Genomic DNA, 15942 nt, shown 5'->3' with positions numbered 1-15942 from the left:
GGACATACAAGAGAGATCAACCCAGTGCAAGAACAGGTGGTAGTAGGCTCAAGAGCTAGCAATCTTAGATAATGCAGATGTAGTAATAGTCCTTAGTATGCAGAGCTAGATAGTGTAAGCTTTAGTATGAAAGTTATAGAGGTTTCCCCTGTGGGGTACTTATCACTAATAGCAATGTAGCAGAGGAGAGGTTCGGCAAGAGCGGATGATCCGGTAGCGGGATACAGGGATCAGCGCAGGGTGGTTCCGACAGCGAGGTATGCTTGCAAGCATGAGAGCTTCAAGACAGGTTAGCATCAAGGCACAAAGCAGTTTGAACGAACACATGTGAGTGAGAGCCGGCGATCTAAATAGCCATCCAGTCCGGCGCTCAGTGATGACAGCATCAGTTTTAAAGGTGTATGCGCACCTTACCAAAAGAGAATGGTGGGGCGCATACACTTATGAAAGAGTAATTAGGGTACCCAAAGGTACCAGAACATTACATCCGCTTGTCTTTTGCTTCACTCCGTCCACAGATTGACTTCCTGTGCAGCAGAGCTGGCCCTTCGTGCAGACTTCTATCCCACTGCCCATCATCCTTCCAGTCCATCTACCGTACGGACTTCACCCCTGCCTATTGTCATATAGGTAACCTATCCATTCACCCATTTATGTCCTGACCTATGATCTTACCTTCACACTAACCGTATCTCAGTGCACCAGAGTGCCAGCCTCTCTTTTATAGTATATGTACTTGCGGCGGTCGGCAACCGGTTAACCTTTGTCCTCTCTTTTCTGCAACATATTACCTCTATGACAAAACCTCACCCCTGTCCTGCTCTAACCTCACCACTTCTGTTTACAACAGCTCATTCTCATCCCCTTTTGAAAAACTTAGACAGAATTGGGCTCTGACTGTTACCTGTTACAACTCTAACATTTAGATGACACCAGAAGTCTCCGTAAACTTAGCCATGCTCTTGAACAACTGTTGAATAAAACAAAATCCCTGCAAGACTTTGCCCTATTTAAATCTGTACTCCCAAAATACAAATTCGGCCTCCATATTTTCAAACAGACCTTATCACTCTCATTAACTCCCTTCATAGCCTCGCCAACTTTTTCTGCCTTTGACTCACTACTTCATACCCAACTGCCTTCACCCACTAACTTATTCACTGCCCAGGAAATTGCCAAGACTGAGCTCCACTGTCCAGACATCTTCCTCATCTAATATACCATGTCTACCAGTACATTCAATACTTTGGCTGTTTGACCCTGTTACCATAGAGGGGCTTTGCTAAACTTATTTCTGATGCCCATCTAACCACCTGCCCTTTGGACTCCATTCCCTCACAACTACTTTGGTCACCCTCCATTCTATGTTATCCAACTCACATCTTCAATCCCTTTTTTCTCTCTACTTTCATCTTCTTCACCCCTCTAAAACATGCACTGGTCACCACTATACTTAAGAAAGCCCTTGAAGACCCCGCCAGTCTGAATTGCTTAAGACACATCTCTTTGCTCCCACTTACATACAAACTTCTAACATAAAACTGTGTGGGCTACCACCTCAGTAACATCAACCTTCTCAACTCTTTACAGTCTGGCTTTCACTTGTAACACCTCCCAGAAAAGCCCTCCTAGAACTCAATAATGACTTACTAACTGCTAAAACTAATGGCCACTATTCCTTACTCATGATTTTTACTGGTGCCCCTCCTACCTATCTCAGTTCACCCTTAAGTGTCACCTACAATTCTACCTCCCCCTCTCCTCTTTGCGCTGAGGTCTCCTAAGACTCTATCCTTGGACTCTTCAATTCTCTATGCATACCTCCTCACTGAGTCTGTTGATAACCTCCCATGTCTTCCAATAATCTCTATGTAGTGATGACATGGAAATCTATTTCTGTACAACTTAACTCACCGTTCAATCTTCTAACTAATACTAACTCACTCATTTACTGAATGACATATCAGTTTAGATGTCACACTACTTCCTAAAACTCAGTCTTTCAAAAATTAAGCTCATACAATTTCCTCCCCATCATGCACCCTCCACGGACTTTCCAGTCCAAATGAATATCACAACTATTGTTCCTTAACACCATGCCTGGGTGCTCAGTTTAATCCTGGACTCTGACCTTTCATTTTGACCACAAATCCAATTACTGTCCAAATATTGCCACCTTAATATTTCCAAAATGTGCCCCTTGCACCACATAGCTATTAATGAATTCAACTTTTGCATCTTCCTCCTCGTTGGCCTACCTTTACACAGGCTATCGGCCTTTCAATCTATCATGAATGCTTCTTGAGACCTAAATAACTTTCACCTGTTCAGTAGCTTCCACCCCTCTCTGCCAATCTCTTCACTTTTGCTTACCCAACAACTCTCAACTCTGCTCGAACCTCATCTCAAAATATAACCCACAGCATCCTCTCTGCTTCTGCCAAGCCTCCTGCTCTCTAGCTCTCTCGTCATCTCCTATGTATGACTCCAGGTTAAATACACCTGTCTCCTTACCCACACCACAGCTGGCACAGTTGTAGCATTACGTGTCAAATAGTCCCATATGTAAGAATATTGTCACTTCTAATTTGAGCCAAGCATCTCAGACATTCCGATGTTCAGCACTTCCTTTCAAATTGTACATCCATCAACAGGTTGCAAAGGGACATACTGTAAGGGCAGGTATGCATAGCTTGGGGGTATGCCAGGCCACTGCACCCTTGTCTATTTTCCCATCGCACACTTTCCTGGAACAGGGCTCGTCAGTAGCGGGTGCTGCAGTGACTGCCAGCTGGATACTGGATAAATCACAGATAAATGCACATATTCGCTAGCACAAAATGGATCTTTAATTGTTGTCTAAAGCTTTTATTGCAGAAAGATCACATCACAAAATAACAAGTGCAACGTTTCAGACCCCTTCGTCAGGCATGTGATAAAAAAGACCACTGCACCTTAACACATTTCCTCCCAAATAGGACTTTCTCAGAGGGAATATGGCCAGGATCCTTTCGTAATTATTTGTAGTATATACTTGTCTGTACTTTTTGTATCAAGTACATTGCAGCCAAATAAAAATGTCCTACTGCTGTCCTGTTTTAAACTGCTGTATAATTTGTGGTCTTAGTTCTTAATGAAAGTTTTGGAAAAAATGTCCAGTGGCTGTACAGTTTTGTATCAGTGTGAACAGAGACAGCCTCACTGAACTACTGCCCAATTTTTAGCTCCTGATCAAAAAAGTTACATTGATGCTAAATAGTGTAAATGAAAAAGAAAGAAAAAAAGTCGGACTGTACAGGCCAAACATTATTCAATAAAATCCATATTTTTATTATATCAATGATAAAAAATGAACACAATTTAAAAATTACAATTATATAAAAACAATCCCTTTAGGGGAAGGAATATATGGTAACTAGTTTGATAAGCACTGTGTAATTAGAGGTCTTTGGTGCTGATACGTTTCGCCAATCACTTCCTCAGGGCTACAAAGACCGTACAGTACTCATCTCCAAAGGTGCACATGCAAGGAAAATACTCCCTGGGACCATATTATAGGACAACCATCTGGTAATAATCTTTAGACATTCTAACAGACAAATGACACGATGTTTGTGAGAAAGGTCTCGATAGGCAGAAAGCTCCCTCACAAAGGGCTGGTCCTCTATCGAAAAAGTTGTTGCCACAGAAGATTAAGGGGGGTAGATGGATAACCCCGTTATTTGTGTCCCCCTATATCGATCAGAATTGATAGGGCTATATCACTTCAAGATGTATCAGCTGCTCCAAACATCCACTATAAAAATCCCATAGGCTTATATCATTGTGCATTGCCATGTGGTTGTCCTGAGTGGTCTGGTCAGAGGGGGCCATATAAGGTCTGGCTTAGCCTGCCAGGCCACTCAGGACAATCACATGGCAATGCACAACATTATAAGACTATGGGATTTTTTAATGGATTTTTGGAGCAGCTGATACATCTTAAAGTGATATAGCCCTATCAATTCTAAACTATATAGGGGGTCCCCCATAGCGGGGTTATCCATCTACCCCCCTTAACCTTCTGGGGCAACAACTTTATCCATAGGGGAACAGCCCTTTGTGAGGGAGCTTCCTGTGTATCGAGAACTTTCTCACATACATTGTGTAATTTGTCTATTTGGAGTAAGTATACGTATATAAGTATTATACTTATAAGGATAAGTAACAGGAGTAAATTACAGTAACAATATCCTATGTGGCTCTCAGCAGCATCTGAAAGCCAGTTTCTACCCCTTTTCTGTCGGCTTTCAGCTGCTGGAGGGAGAGACACACAGGGCATAGTTCCTGTAATAGCACCCTATCCCACTGCACTAATCCCTCTCCCTGTCCTACCTACATCAGATTCCCTCCTTTGTGCCCTCCATGTGTGCCCAGGCCCCCCCCCCTCTCAGCAAGCTGCTGAGAGCCTGAGCTGGCTGCTCCCACCCCCTCCACAGCCCAGGACTACAGTGAACGCTGGAGGGGAGAGCAGAGGGCTGCTGGCTGACAATCACCAGCTCTATACTTGGGGCGCTCTGAGAACCGAATGATCGGCGGTGTGTGATCGCTCAGTTCTCCGTCAACAGATGCAGCTTAGGACCGATGCTGCATCCACTTAGGGAACTATGATTAATAAATAAAAAAAAAAAAATTCTTCTCTTTTAAAGGAAATGAAGAATGGTTCCTCGTGTCTTTTCTCTGTCTCAAAGGTAAGATGTCAGGGGGGTCTGTTAGACCCCTGCTATCTCAGACCCCCCCCCCCCCCCCACAGAGAGAACAGAGTTTAAGAAAATGAATGTAAAAAATAATTTTTAAATTTTTAAAAATAAATTGTAAAGAATGTTTTTATACATTGTAAAAAAATTGTTTTTAAAAAATTGTAAAAAAGTAAATTAAATAATTAAAGATGCATTTACACAGGTTCTCTGGCCCATACAGTGTGAATGAGCGGTTTGCTGGAGCCGCCTGTTACTGTATGAGGATCTAGGGGCCGCATGAACACAGCCAAAGTACCTAATTTATCAGGTGTACAGCTGTGGGTGAGTGGCCCTGAATGCATACAGTCTGTGTTTAGGGCCGAACATCTGCATCCACACACCTGTCAAATTATGACCTGCGGCTGTGTTCGTACAGCTGCTGCGTCCACATAGTGCGGCTGCCTGCACACAGCAAAAGCCACACTGGTTCACACTGTACAGGCCACAGCACTTATGTGAATGGGCATGAGGAGGACATGGGATGGAAAAGATGAGACTGGAAGAGGAGGACATGGGATGGCGGAGATTGGACTGGAGGAGGAGGACGTAGGATGGAGGAGATGGGATTGGGGAAGGAGGAGATGGGACTGGAGGGGGAGGAGATGGGACTGGAGAAGGAGGAGATTGGACTAAGGAAAGAAGAGGATATGGGATGGAGGATATATTAAGTTGCATAAGTGTTAAAATTATAGTGGGTGTAGTGAAGGACTCAGTGGGATGGCAAGTGGGTGGATTCGGTGGGACGGCCAGTGGGCAGGCTTTGGGGAATGTTGGCAGTCAGGCCCAGGAGGGAGAGGGGGGGGCAGGCCTAAAGCTGTGTAAGGGGCCCCAACATTTCTGATGGCTGCCCTGGGTGTGTTTGATATCTAACTGATTGGAATCCCCCCATACATCAATGTAACCACTTATAAAATTATAGGTGCTGGATAGAGTTCAGAGCTTGGGATGTACTAAAGCTCAAACTCAGTTTAAATAAAACCAAACTTATAGATGTGTATTACTTCTAGACTGTTTTACAACTGGTTTATGACAGCCACTAATAACTATTAGTGATGGGCCGAACAACCCCCTGTTCGGTTCGCACCAGAACATCTCGAACAGGGAAAAAGTTCTAGCGAATATGCGAACTCTATTAAAGTCTATGGGACATGAACATGAAAAATGAAAAGTCCTCATTTTAAAGGCTTATATGCAAGTTATTGCCATAAAAGTGTATAGTGACCCGGGTACTGGGGGACATGTAGCAATGCAAAAGCATTTATTAAAACTATTGTTTTTACAGGAGCAGTGATTTTAATAATGCGTAAAGTGAAACAATAAAAATGAAAAATTCCTTTAAATATCGTGCCTGGGGGGTCCCCTTAAAGTGCCTGTAAAGTGGCGCATTTATACGATGTATGTAGTCTGCTGCAATACTGACATTTCTAAAGGAAAAAATGTCATTACTCGTGGATGTATTGTCGGCTCCCGGCAATACAGATAAAAAATGTTTTAAAAAAATGGCGTGCGGTCCCCCCCAGTCCATACCAGGCCCTTCGGGTCTAGTGAGTGCCCCCCTCCTGAACCATACTAGGAAGCCTGCCCACAACATGGGGAGGGTGCTTTGGGGTGCCCCTCAAAGCACCTGGTCCCCATGTTGATGGGGACAAGGGCCTCTTCCCGGCAACCCTGGGCTGTGGTTATGGGGGGCTGCGGGTGAGGGATTATTGGAATCTGGAAGCCCCCTTTAACAATGAATGGATATTGGGAACATCGTACCCATTTACCAAAAAAGTGTATATAAAAAAAACCCCACAAAAGCCAGTTTTTGACAAGTCGTTTATTAAAAAATAAAAAATGAGTGTCCCCCGATGTAAATCCATCGTCAAGCATGTCGCCCGCCGCACCCGGAAAATAGAAAAAAAAAAAAAAAAGACGCTCCCGCCTCCTTGCCTATAAAAGAGCTGTCATGGCTCAAGTGGATTATTAACCAGGAGGCGTCTGGAGAGGTGGGAGCGTCTTTTTTTTTTTTTTCTCCATTTCTTAGGTGCGGCGGGCAATGTGATTGACAATGGATTTACATTGGGGGACACTATTTTTTTTATTTTTTAATAAAGGGCTTGTCAAAAACTGGCTTTTGTGTTTATTTTTTTTGTACACTATTGGTGAATGGGTAGGGGAACGATGTACCCGATACCCATTCACATAGGGGAGGGGCCTGGATCTGGGGGCCCCCTTGTTAAAGGGGGCTTCCAGATTCTGATAAGCTTCCCACCCACAGACCCCCACAACCACAGCCCAGGGTTGTCGGGAAGAGGCCCTTGTCCTCATCAACATGGGGACAAGGTGCCTGGTATGGTTCTGGAAGGGGGGGGGGGCGCTCGCTTACCCCCCAATCCTAGCCAGCCAGGCTGCTTGGCCAGATAAGGGTCTGGTATGGATTTTTTTTGGGGGGGGGGCCCATGCCGTTTTACTTTTAAATTTTGCTGTGGAGTTCCCCTTGAAATCTATACCAAACCCAAAGGGCCTCGTATAGATTTTGGGGGGGGACCCCATGCTGTTTTTTTTCAATTCTGTCATAGGGTTCCCCTTAACCACTTAAATACAGGGCACTTTCACCTCCTTCCTGCCTAGACCAATTTTCAGCTTTCAGTGCTTATTGGCGTCTATGGAAAATCTCGTCAGCTTGACATGGCACTGCTCCTTGTCTTTAACATTGGCATCTATGGGAAATCTTGGTCGGCTTGGCATGGCACTGCTCCCTATCTTTAACATTGGCATCTATGGAAAATCTCAGTCAGCTTGGCATGGCACTGCTCACAAACTATAAGTGACAGGGGCACAAAACACTGAGAGGGGACACAGGACTACAACATACCTATACATTATAAAAGTGGGGCATGCCTGTTCACTACACTGACTGCACTAAACTAACTCAATTCACTATCCACTAACTACCGGCCTAACCTCTATTATCACACACTATACATAGCTGCCGTGTAAGCAGCAGCCTTTTATAGTGTGGGGTGTGGACTTAGCCCCTGAGCCATGATTGGCTAAAGGCAGCCTGCCTTTGGTCAATCATGGCTCTGACAGGACCAAAGTTTACAGGTCATGTGCATGCTTTGGCCAATCATTGGTAATTTATTCACTGCACCAGTGCAGTGCATTATGGGGCACTTCCTGCCCAGCGCCCCATTTGTTTGTGTGTTTAGCGAACACACGAACAGCTGATGTTCGACTCGAACACAGAACCCATCCCTAATGACTAGGCCTATTAGGAGTCTCTTGCAAATCCTGGGCTAAGTAGAGTTTGATGTGTCTGCAATCCTTTCTAACTGATCTGCTTAGTGGTGTTTTAAGCTTGGCTGTTTTGCTTTGTCCAATGTCTAGCACAGGCATGACATGTTAATCTGACTGTTTTGACTTGTGAATCTTGGAAAAATTAGGTTGGCACTGTGTTCAGTATGACTTACTTACCCCATTCCTTTGTCAAATCTCATTTTTTGTGACACCTATCACTTATGAGTGAAAGCAGATATACTGTATATGTTGCAAAATGTGATTCCCACTCTTCGGGCTCTAATCAAATTGCTTATTCCATGGTTTCCTGCATTTTATCAGCTTGGCTTACTGACACAGTTTTCCAGACCAGAGTTTTCAGTGAAGTGCTTCACAGAAGTCACAAATACTTTATTAGTGTGTTTTATGGTGACATCATTTGCGGAAAATAAAAATGCATTAACATTTTATATGGACCACTGGTGCATAAACTACAAGTCACATTTTGCAAGTCAGGTTTTTTTTTTCAATGATTGTAAAAAAAAAAAAAAATGTACATTGTAACATATACATTTCAAGTGACTTTAGATTTTAAAGTTGTATCCATACACATAGTTCCTTTGGCAATATTTTTATGAACATTTTAATATAAAAATAGAACAAATTTTTCCAATATTTACAAACTTATTACAAGTAGACAGTATTTATGTTTCATCACTACCAAATGGCAAGCCATGTGTGAGATCAGAGCAAAAACACAGTAAAAAATTAAATACTGCACATTTCATAAAAATTACAGAGACATCAAACAATATTTGTTTGCAAATATCAAATGGTATTGACCTGGCAGGAATGCATTTCCACCAATTATTTGATTTAAGGCACATTGGGGGGAAATTATCAAGATTTTACACGCATTACTCTGGGTATGCATTAAGTTATTAGATTAAAAACATCTAAAAATGTTTGAATGTTTAAAAATGTTTTTTTTTTGTTTGGTTGAATTGTTTTGTACAGCACCAGAGTCAAATTTTGATAGATTCCTCCCACTGTTTGAGTGAGGGTAAATGTGCATGTGTAAAATAAATATACACACACACTGTTCACTATTTATCCAGGTACAAGTACACTTAAATATTGAAGGTATGCTTTGTATCAAGTTTAAAAAAGAATACTGGAAAATAATATTTAACTAGAATATACTTTTTCATATGATATAAAGATGATTATTTTTTTTTTAATCGCTTTTGGCTGGAAACCAAAGAAATTTTATATTAATTGGGCTATATCCTAAAAAAGTGTGTAAAACTGGGATAGTTTTTTAGTTGACTACTACCAAATGGATATCCAATTTTGAAAATCAACACAATCCTACCTAGAAGTCTAGGGAAGGAGGCATGCTTGAGCGAACATCACCAAAAAGATTTGCTTCAGGAGCCATTAGTGATAGTTTTCAAGGCTTTTCAAGCATGAGATCAGGTAAGTCACTGAGTGACCAACCTACGAAAGATTTATCTGACTATAAAAACCTTGTTTTTTTTGTCAAACATGCAGTAAGGCCAAAGGGAAATCGGAACAGATTGACTGTTGGAAGTAGACAAGGGTCTTTAGTAAATCATCCCAGATGCATATTGTCATTAGCTAGTTGGAAGAGCACCTTTGATTTTTTTTTCAAACATACTACTGACTTGCAATATTAGTAGCGGGAATTACTCCTAATCATAACTGCAAATTACAGTCAAGGTAAATACACGGGCAGTATAGTCATTTTCATTGTAAAATATTCAATGGCATATACAGGATATTCAAGAATTCAGACCTTATTTTGTGACGCTATCCTAAATTTGTAACAAGTTCAAAATTTGCAACAAAGGATATTTAAAAATTCATAATAATTATGACACTGGAAGACTTTGTAATAAATAATCCAATAGACATCGTATGAACTATGGCAAAGAAAGTGCTGTAAGACTTCTTGTACCTAAATAAAGAATATATATTTCATTTAACAATGGTCAATAACTTAAAACTCTTAGAGTTATGCAGCCTCATTTACACAGATTGCGGTTCTCCAAAACTGATAAAAGGAGTCAAACTGTTTTAGACTAAAGTTCATCCTGCTCGCAGGTAGTGTCATGTGGTGGCACAAATCTGGTGGTGCCAGGGGACTTAAAAATTGGCATGGTGATTTCTTGCAGGTCAGGAAGTCTACCCGATCTTGATATTGTTATTGTCCTGCTTTCATAGTCTTTGGGTGGCACTTTGACATTTTGTAGACCCCCTATTTTTTGGAGGTGTGTCTGAGCTGGAGATGATTGGTAATAGTTATCTCTGTGCAAAGGGTCACGTGGTAAAGAGGTGCTTTTACAAAAGCTGGAAACCGAGAGCTGCCCTGTGTGTACTGCTGGTGGATGAACATTGGGTGGTCTACCACACGAAGGACTCCAACAGCGGTCAGAATGGCCTAGGATCTTGCACTCCGTTGTACAGGCCCAGAGTCCTAAAAAATAAAAAAAATAAATGAGTTGATAAACTGCCTCTATGCTGAGAAAAATAATTGCATGTCTTTGCTTCCGCTGCAGAAAGAGGTGTACTATTCATAAAACTCCATGACCAATGTATACAATTAATAAATACGAAAAATACTCAGCTACAGTCAATTAATAGAATGCCTATATTGTAGAAATATGTCTGTGATAAAAGTGTGACGTTTTCCACATTATTCCTTAGAATAAAATATATGTCGGCATGCTTTTTATGCTGTAGCATCTTACTAACCACTACAATTTATCTAATTTCTGATGTATATAAAACAATATTCCATGCTTAATGTTTTACATATTATTTTCAAAGTTCTACAGTATTATTATTATAATTTTTTTTCATCATTTTCTATTATTGAAATCAGCCATGACTGTATTCCTGAAATTAAATCGAAGACTTTTCACAATAGGTATCAAAGCGGCAACACGGTGGCTGACGTTCTCCAAAAGCTTTTTATAGAGCTACAAAACATACTTATAAGGAGCTCTATGTTATTCTCATATATTTTGTAATGTTTTGTTTAAATATATATATATATATATATATATATATATATATATATATATATATAAATATATCCCAAAGGATATACCCCTTCATAGAAGCGCAAAAGAATACTGGTTATAAAACATACTTATAAAGAGCCCTATGATATTCAATTATATTTTGGAACTTAAATTAAAAAAAAAATATATATATATATATATATATACACATACATATATATACATATATATATATATACATTTATATATATATATATATATATATATATATATATATATATATATATGTATATGTATATATATATATATATATATATATATATATATATATATATATATATATATATATATATATATATATATTTTTTTTTTTTTTATTTAAGTTGAAAAAAATTTAATTGAATATCATAGGATATACCACTTTTTAGAAGTCCCGAAGAAAACTGGTTTAAAACTGCAGTGATACAGCATATCATCAGATAGAGCACAAGGTAGATGAATTCAGGATTATGGTTACTTAAAAAAACAACATTGATGTGACAATGCATTTTGGCTACCAAATTTATAAATGCATTCTGGGAAAGGTTTAAAATCCATATCATTCATTGTTTCGCAAAGACCTAGGCATTTTGAAGGAATACGCATACTTTTTGGTATCAATGATGTAAAATAGATTTAGTAATGGGTGTAACAGGTTTTACATTACAACAATGAACCCCCCCCCAAAAAAAAAAAAAATGGCATGAGTCTATATGGAACACCAAATCAGTCTGTTTTGGAGGTGGAAGGGGTCACAAAGCAGCTTTTCCCCTATCTTGCTTTCATGTAGACTAAACTTATGACTATAGCTAGAGACCTCCACAAACTGATGTGCAGTCCTGGCAACATTAGTCATAAAGAACACAGGGGCTGATTTACTAAAACTGGAGAGTGCAAAATCTGGCGCAGCTGTACATGGTAGCCAATCAGCTTCTATCTTCAGCTTGTTCATTTAAGCTTTGACAAAAAAATAGCATGGACTTGATGAAGGTTAAGAGGAGAAAGAAGACCCTGCTCACTAGATAATTGTATCAGATATGAGGAAATAAGAAATCTTTGCTGTTGGTTAAATCATATGATTATATGCTGTTTTGTTCTTGCTCCTTATCTTCGGTTACTTGTACAGCCTTATTGCAAACCCTTAATAAAAGTCATATTTGAAAAAAAATGAATAAATAACTTGTATTTTATGCAGAGCTGCATCAGATTTTATGCAGAGCTCTACCAGATTTTGCACTCTCCAGTTTTAGTAAATCAACCCCACTGTCCTTACTGATATCTATAAGTATGATCAAAGGACACTTACCAGTCTGCATATGGTTAATGAGATCTTTCTTCAGAGCATCAGCACTAATATCAGAGTCGCTGTCATTGAAGTCACTGTCCCCCTTGCCACTGTCCTTTCCACTGAATTTTTCTGCTTCTCGGATGGATATGGTATTGAATGAATGTCCCTTCCACACTGTCACTGTGGGTCCTGTCTCCTTTCCGAAGCTAGGAGCTGAGGCATAATTCTGCAAGAGAGAATACCATTACAAGCCTGATTCACCCAACTACCCCACCCATTCCAGGCACCCAGTCCATCCTCTTACCTCACTGTTTGTGGTCCTCAGCCTCTTCTGGGTGTCATACAGACATGTCCCAAAGGTGTCTTCAGTGCTGGGCACTTCTGGGGTGACTGTTGCTTCTGTTCCAGTGAAGGGGGTGGCATTGGGAAAAGGTCTGGCATCAAAGAGATTGGCTTTCTGATTATCAATCAGCTCCTCATCTTGATCTGCTTTTTCTAATTCAGATATGTCTCTTTCAGTCTTGTTCCCAGCTTTGTTCTCTTTCCTGCGTTTGTTGCATGTAGTAGCAATAGTGATGATGGCAGCTAGGAGCAGGGTGCAACTGCCAGCAAGGACAATGATCACAATCAAGGGAATGTCCCAGTGGGAAACTTTCTCCTCCAGGGAACTTGGCTGCATGACTTCATGATTGATTGGAGGAGTTGCAGCAGTGACCAAGAAACTGACAGTGGCAGTATTGGCCATAGGTGGTCTACCATTATCAGTGGCTGTGATGATGGTCTTGAACACCTGTCCCAGGTCATCGCTGACATCTGCAGTAAGGAAGACCTCCCCTGTAAGCTTGTTGATGGTGAACAGATTTCTCCCTTCTTCTGAAAGGCTGAAAGTGAGCTCAGCATTAACCCCTTCATCTGCATCCCTAGCTTTGATCTGAGTGACCAGAAAGCCATGGGGGGCTCTGGCTGGGATGACCACCTCTGCAGATCCATTGGACAGCACAGGGTTGACAATCACAGGTGCATTATCGTTTTGATCCACTATCCTGACCTTGATGATGGCACTGCTGGTAAGCTGGGGGGATCCTCCATCGCTTGCCTGGATCCTGAGGTCCAGCTGTTTGAGGATCTCATAGTTGAAGGTTCTCAGGGCATAGACAGCCCCGGTGGCCGGATCCAGAGACACATAAGTGGAGATCGGGGCCCCCATAATTTCAGAGTCGGCCAGTCTATAGATGACTTTCCCATTGTGACCAAGATCGGGGTCCCTGGCCACCACGGTGGTGATATAGGCTCCGGGGGCATTGTTCTCCAGAACTGACACTTCATAGACAGGCTTGGCAAAGACGGGGGCATTGTCATTCTCATCGCTTACTCTGATCGTGTATTGTTTAATGGTTTTAAAGGGAGGGGAGCCTAGATCCTCGGCTACCACGGTCAGATTGTACTCGGATATTTTCTCCCGATCTAGAGGAGAAGTGGTGACGATCATAAAGCTATCCTCATAGGCTTGCTGTAACTTGAAATGTTCGTGCCCATAGAGAGTACAGTGAACCTGTCCGTTGGCTCCGGAGTCCCTGTCCGTGGTGCTGATGAGGGCTACGAAGCTGTCCTTAGCTGCAGCCTCGGTGATATAAGCGACCCCCGCACTGATCGATGTCAGGGGGGTGATAGTGATGGCAGGGGCATTGTCATTCACATCGATCACATGCACGATGACTTTACACGTAGCAGTTAAAGGGTTGGGACCCAAGTCCTGAGCCTGAACATCAAACTCATAGGTCTGCTTAGTCTCAAAGTCAACCTGACCTTCAAGGGTAAGTCGGCCAGATTTGGGATCGATTTTAAAGAGCTGACGTACCTCTTGGGACACCTGAGGACTGAAGCCATAGACGATCTCCCCATTGGCACCTTCATCAGGGTCGGCAGCATTGAGGTCCAGCAGGAGGTATCCTACAGGGGCATCTTCCATCAAGTCCACGGTGACACCGCTCCTCTCAAACACCGGGCTGTTGTCATTAAAGTCCAGAACCCGAACATTAACCACTGCACTGCCAGAACGCGACGGACTCCCCCCATCCATGGCCACCAGCTCCAATGTGAAAGCAGATTGGCTTTCTCTGTCCAGTTCCTTCATCAGGACCAGGTCTGCATACTTCACCCCATCAGCCCTGGTCTGGACATCAATGCTAAAGTGACTGTTGACTGAGATCTGGAAGGTCTGGATGGAGTTGGATCCTACATCTTCATCCATGGCTATCTCCAGGGGGATCCTTGTCCCCACCACTGCACTCTCTGACACATCCACAGGGATCTCCTGGCTGGGGAAATGGGGGCTGTTATCATTAATGTCTCTCACCTCCACCTCCACATGGATCAGCTTGAACTGCTCCTTAGAGAAGCTGACAACGTCCAGAGCCAGGATACAATTGGGGGACTGTTTGCAGATCTGCTCCCGATCTATCCTCTCCCCAATGCTCAGCTGCCCATCGCTGTCTCTGACTCGGATCAGAGAACTATTAAACTGTTTCATCAATCGGAAACTTCCCTCCCCTGGGAGCTTCAGCTGCAGATCTTCCGCTAAAGTGCCTATGACTGTGCCAGGGTCATCCTCTTCATAAGTCCTGTATCTCATGGTCTTACAGCTAGATAATGCCACCAGTGCCACACAGCACAAGAGCCTAAAGGGACAAGTCCAGGAGCTTCCCTTTAGAAAAGTCATTGTGACAAGTCTGATCAGTCAGGATGGGATGGAGTGCTGTGCAGAGCCCTTATGGAGCCTGCATGTATGTACAAAGTGTCCCTGACACTCTTCCTTGTCACACAGTCTGGAGTTCTGAGCGGCTATGGACACTCTTCAGGGGGTTTTATAAGCTCAGACATGCAAATGAACTGGAGGAGCAGCCAATCACAGGCGTGCCTCTGACAGCAGCCTCTTGAATTCTCCCCATAGCACCGATTTAACCATTTCAAGGAGGTAAAGAGGAGCGATGAATAGAGGTGTCACGTGGTGGCGGGCCATTAAGTAACAAAAGGGTTATTATTAAAAAACCTTAAAGGGAAACAAGAAGCGCCTATTGTTTGCCTTCGGATGCGTTCGCACCATTGTTGTCGCGGGCGATCGTGCAGACGTAAAGGAGAAAACTTGAGTGCTTTCAGATATGATGTAGAACAAGTGTCTTACTGGCCACTTATTTTTATCTTAAAGTGTACATTTCTCTTATTTGCTCCCTTTTGGTCTGTTAAAGTCAAATTCCAGGAAACTTGAAAATCCTTTCCTTGCAGCAAGGGTTAACTGCTTGTTTAGGTCCAGGGGGCATAGAAAAGAAGATTTACTTACCCGATCCTTCACTCTTTCATGCTGCTAGACTGGTCCCTGAACTGTCTTCTCTATCATGCTCCAGCATTCTAGGGTTTAGATATCAGCCAGAACAATGCAGGGTCCATAGCTCTGGGTTGGACACCAAGGGGCAGTTCACCGCTGGAGCTGAGGGGTGCACATTTTAATCTTAAAGTGTATGTAAACTCT

General features: G+C 42.1%; 1 protein-coding gene across 1 annotated transcript; it reads right to left on the bottom strand.

Moving 5' to 3' along the window:
• Positions 1–9375: 9375 nt before the first annotated feature.
• On the bottom strand, positions 9376–15273 carry PCDH8 (protocadherin 8). Its single transcript, XM_082247820.1, has 3 exons — positions 12721–15273; positions 12435–12642; positions 9376–10539 (listed from the first exon to the last, which is right to left on the bottom strand). The coding sequence occupies exons 1-3, from the start codon at positions 15133–15135 to the stop codon at positions 10145–10147; spliced, it is 3018 nt and encodes a 1005-aa protein (XP_082103946.1). The 5' UTR covers positions 15136–15273; the 3' UTR covers positions 9376–10144.
• Positions 15274–15942: the final 669 nt, after the last annotated feature.

This window comes from Pelophylax lessonae (genome assembly GCF_965119305.1).
Source record: "Pelophylax lessonae genome assembly, chromosome: 2".
NCBI lineage: Eukaryota > Metazoa > Chordata > Amphibia > Anura > Ranidae > Pelophylax > Pelophylax lessonae.
Note: the sequence above shows the minus strand (reverse complement) of the source record. Positions and strands in the feature narration are given on the sequence as shown.

Coding starts and splice junctions, on each gene's coding strand:
- PCDH8 (XM_082247820.1), bottom strand. CDS start 15,135: ATGACTTTTCTAAAGGGAAGCTCCTGGACTTGTCCCTTTAGGCTCTTG. Junction 12,643..12,720: donor TGAGGACCACAAACAGTGAG/GTAAGAGGATGG, acceptor TCTCTCTTGCAG/AATTATGCCTCAGCTCCTAG. Junction 10,540..12,434: donor CATTAACCATATGCAGACTG/GTAAGTGTCCTT, acceptor TTTATTTTTTAG/GACTCTGGGCCTGTACAACG.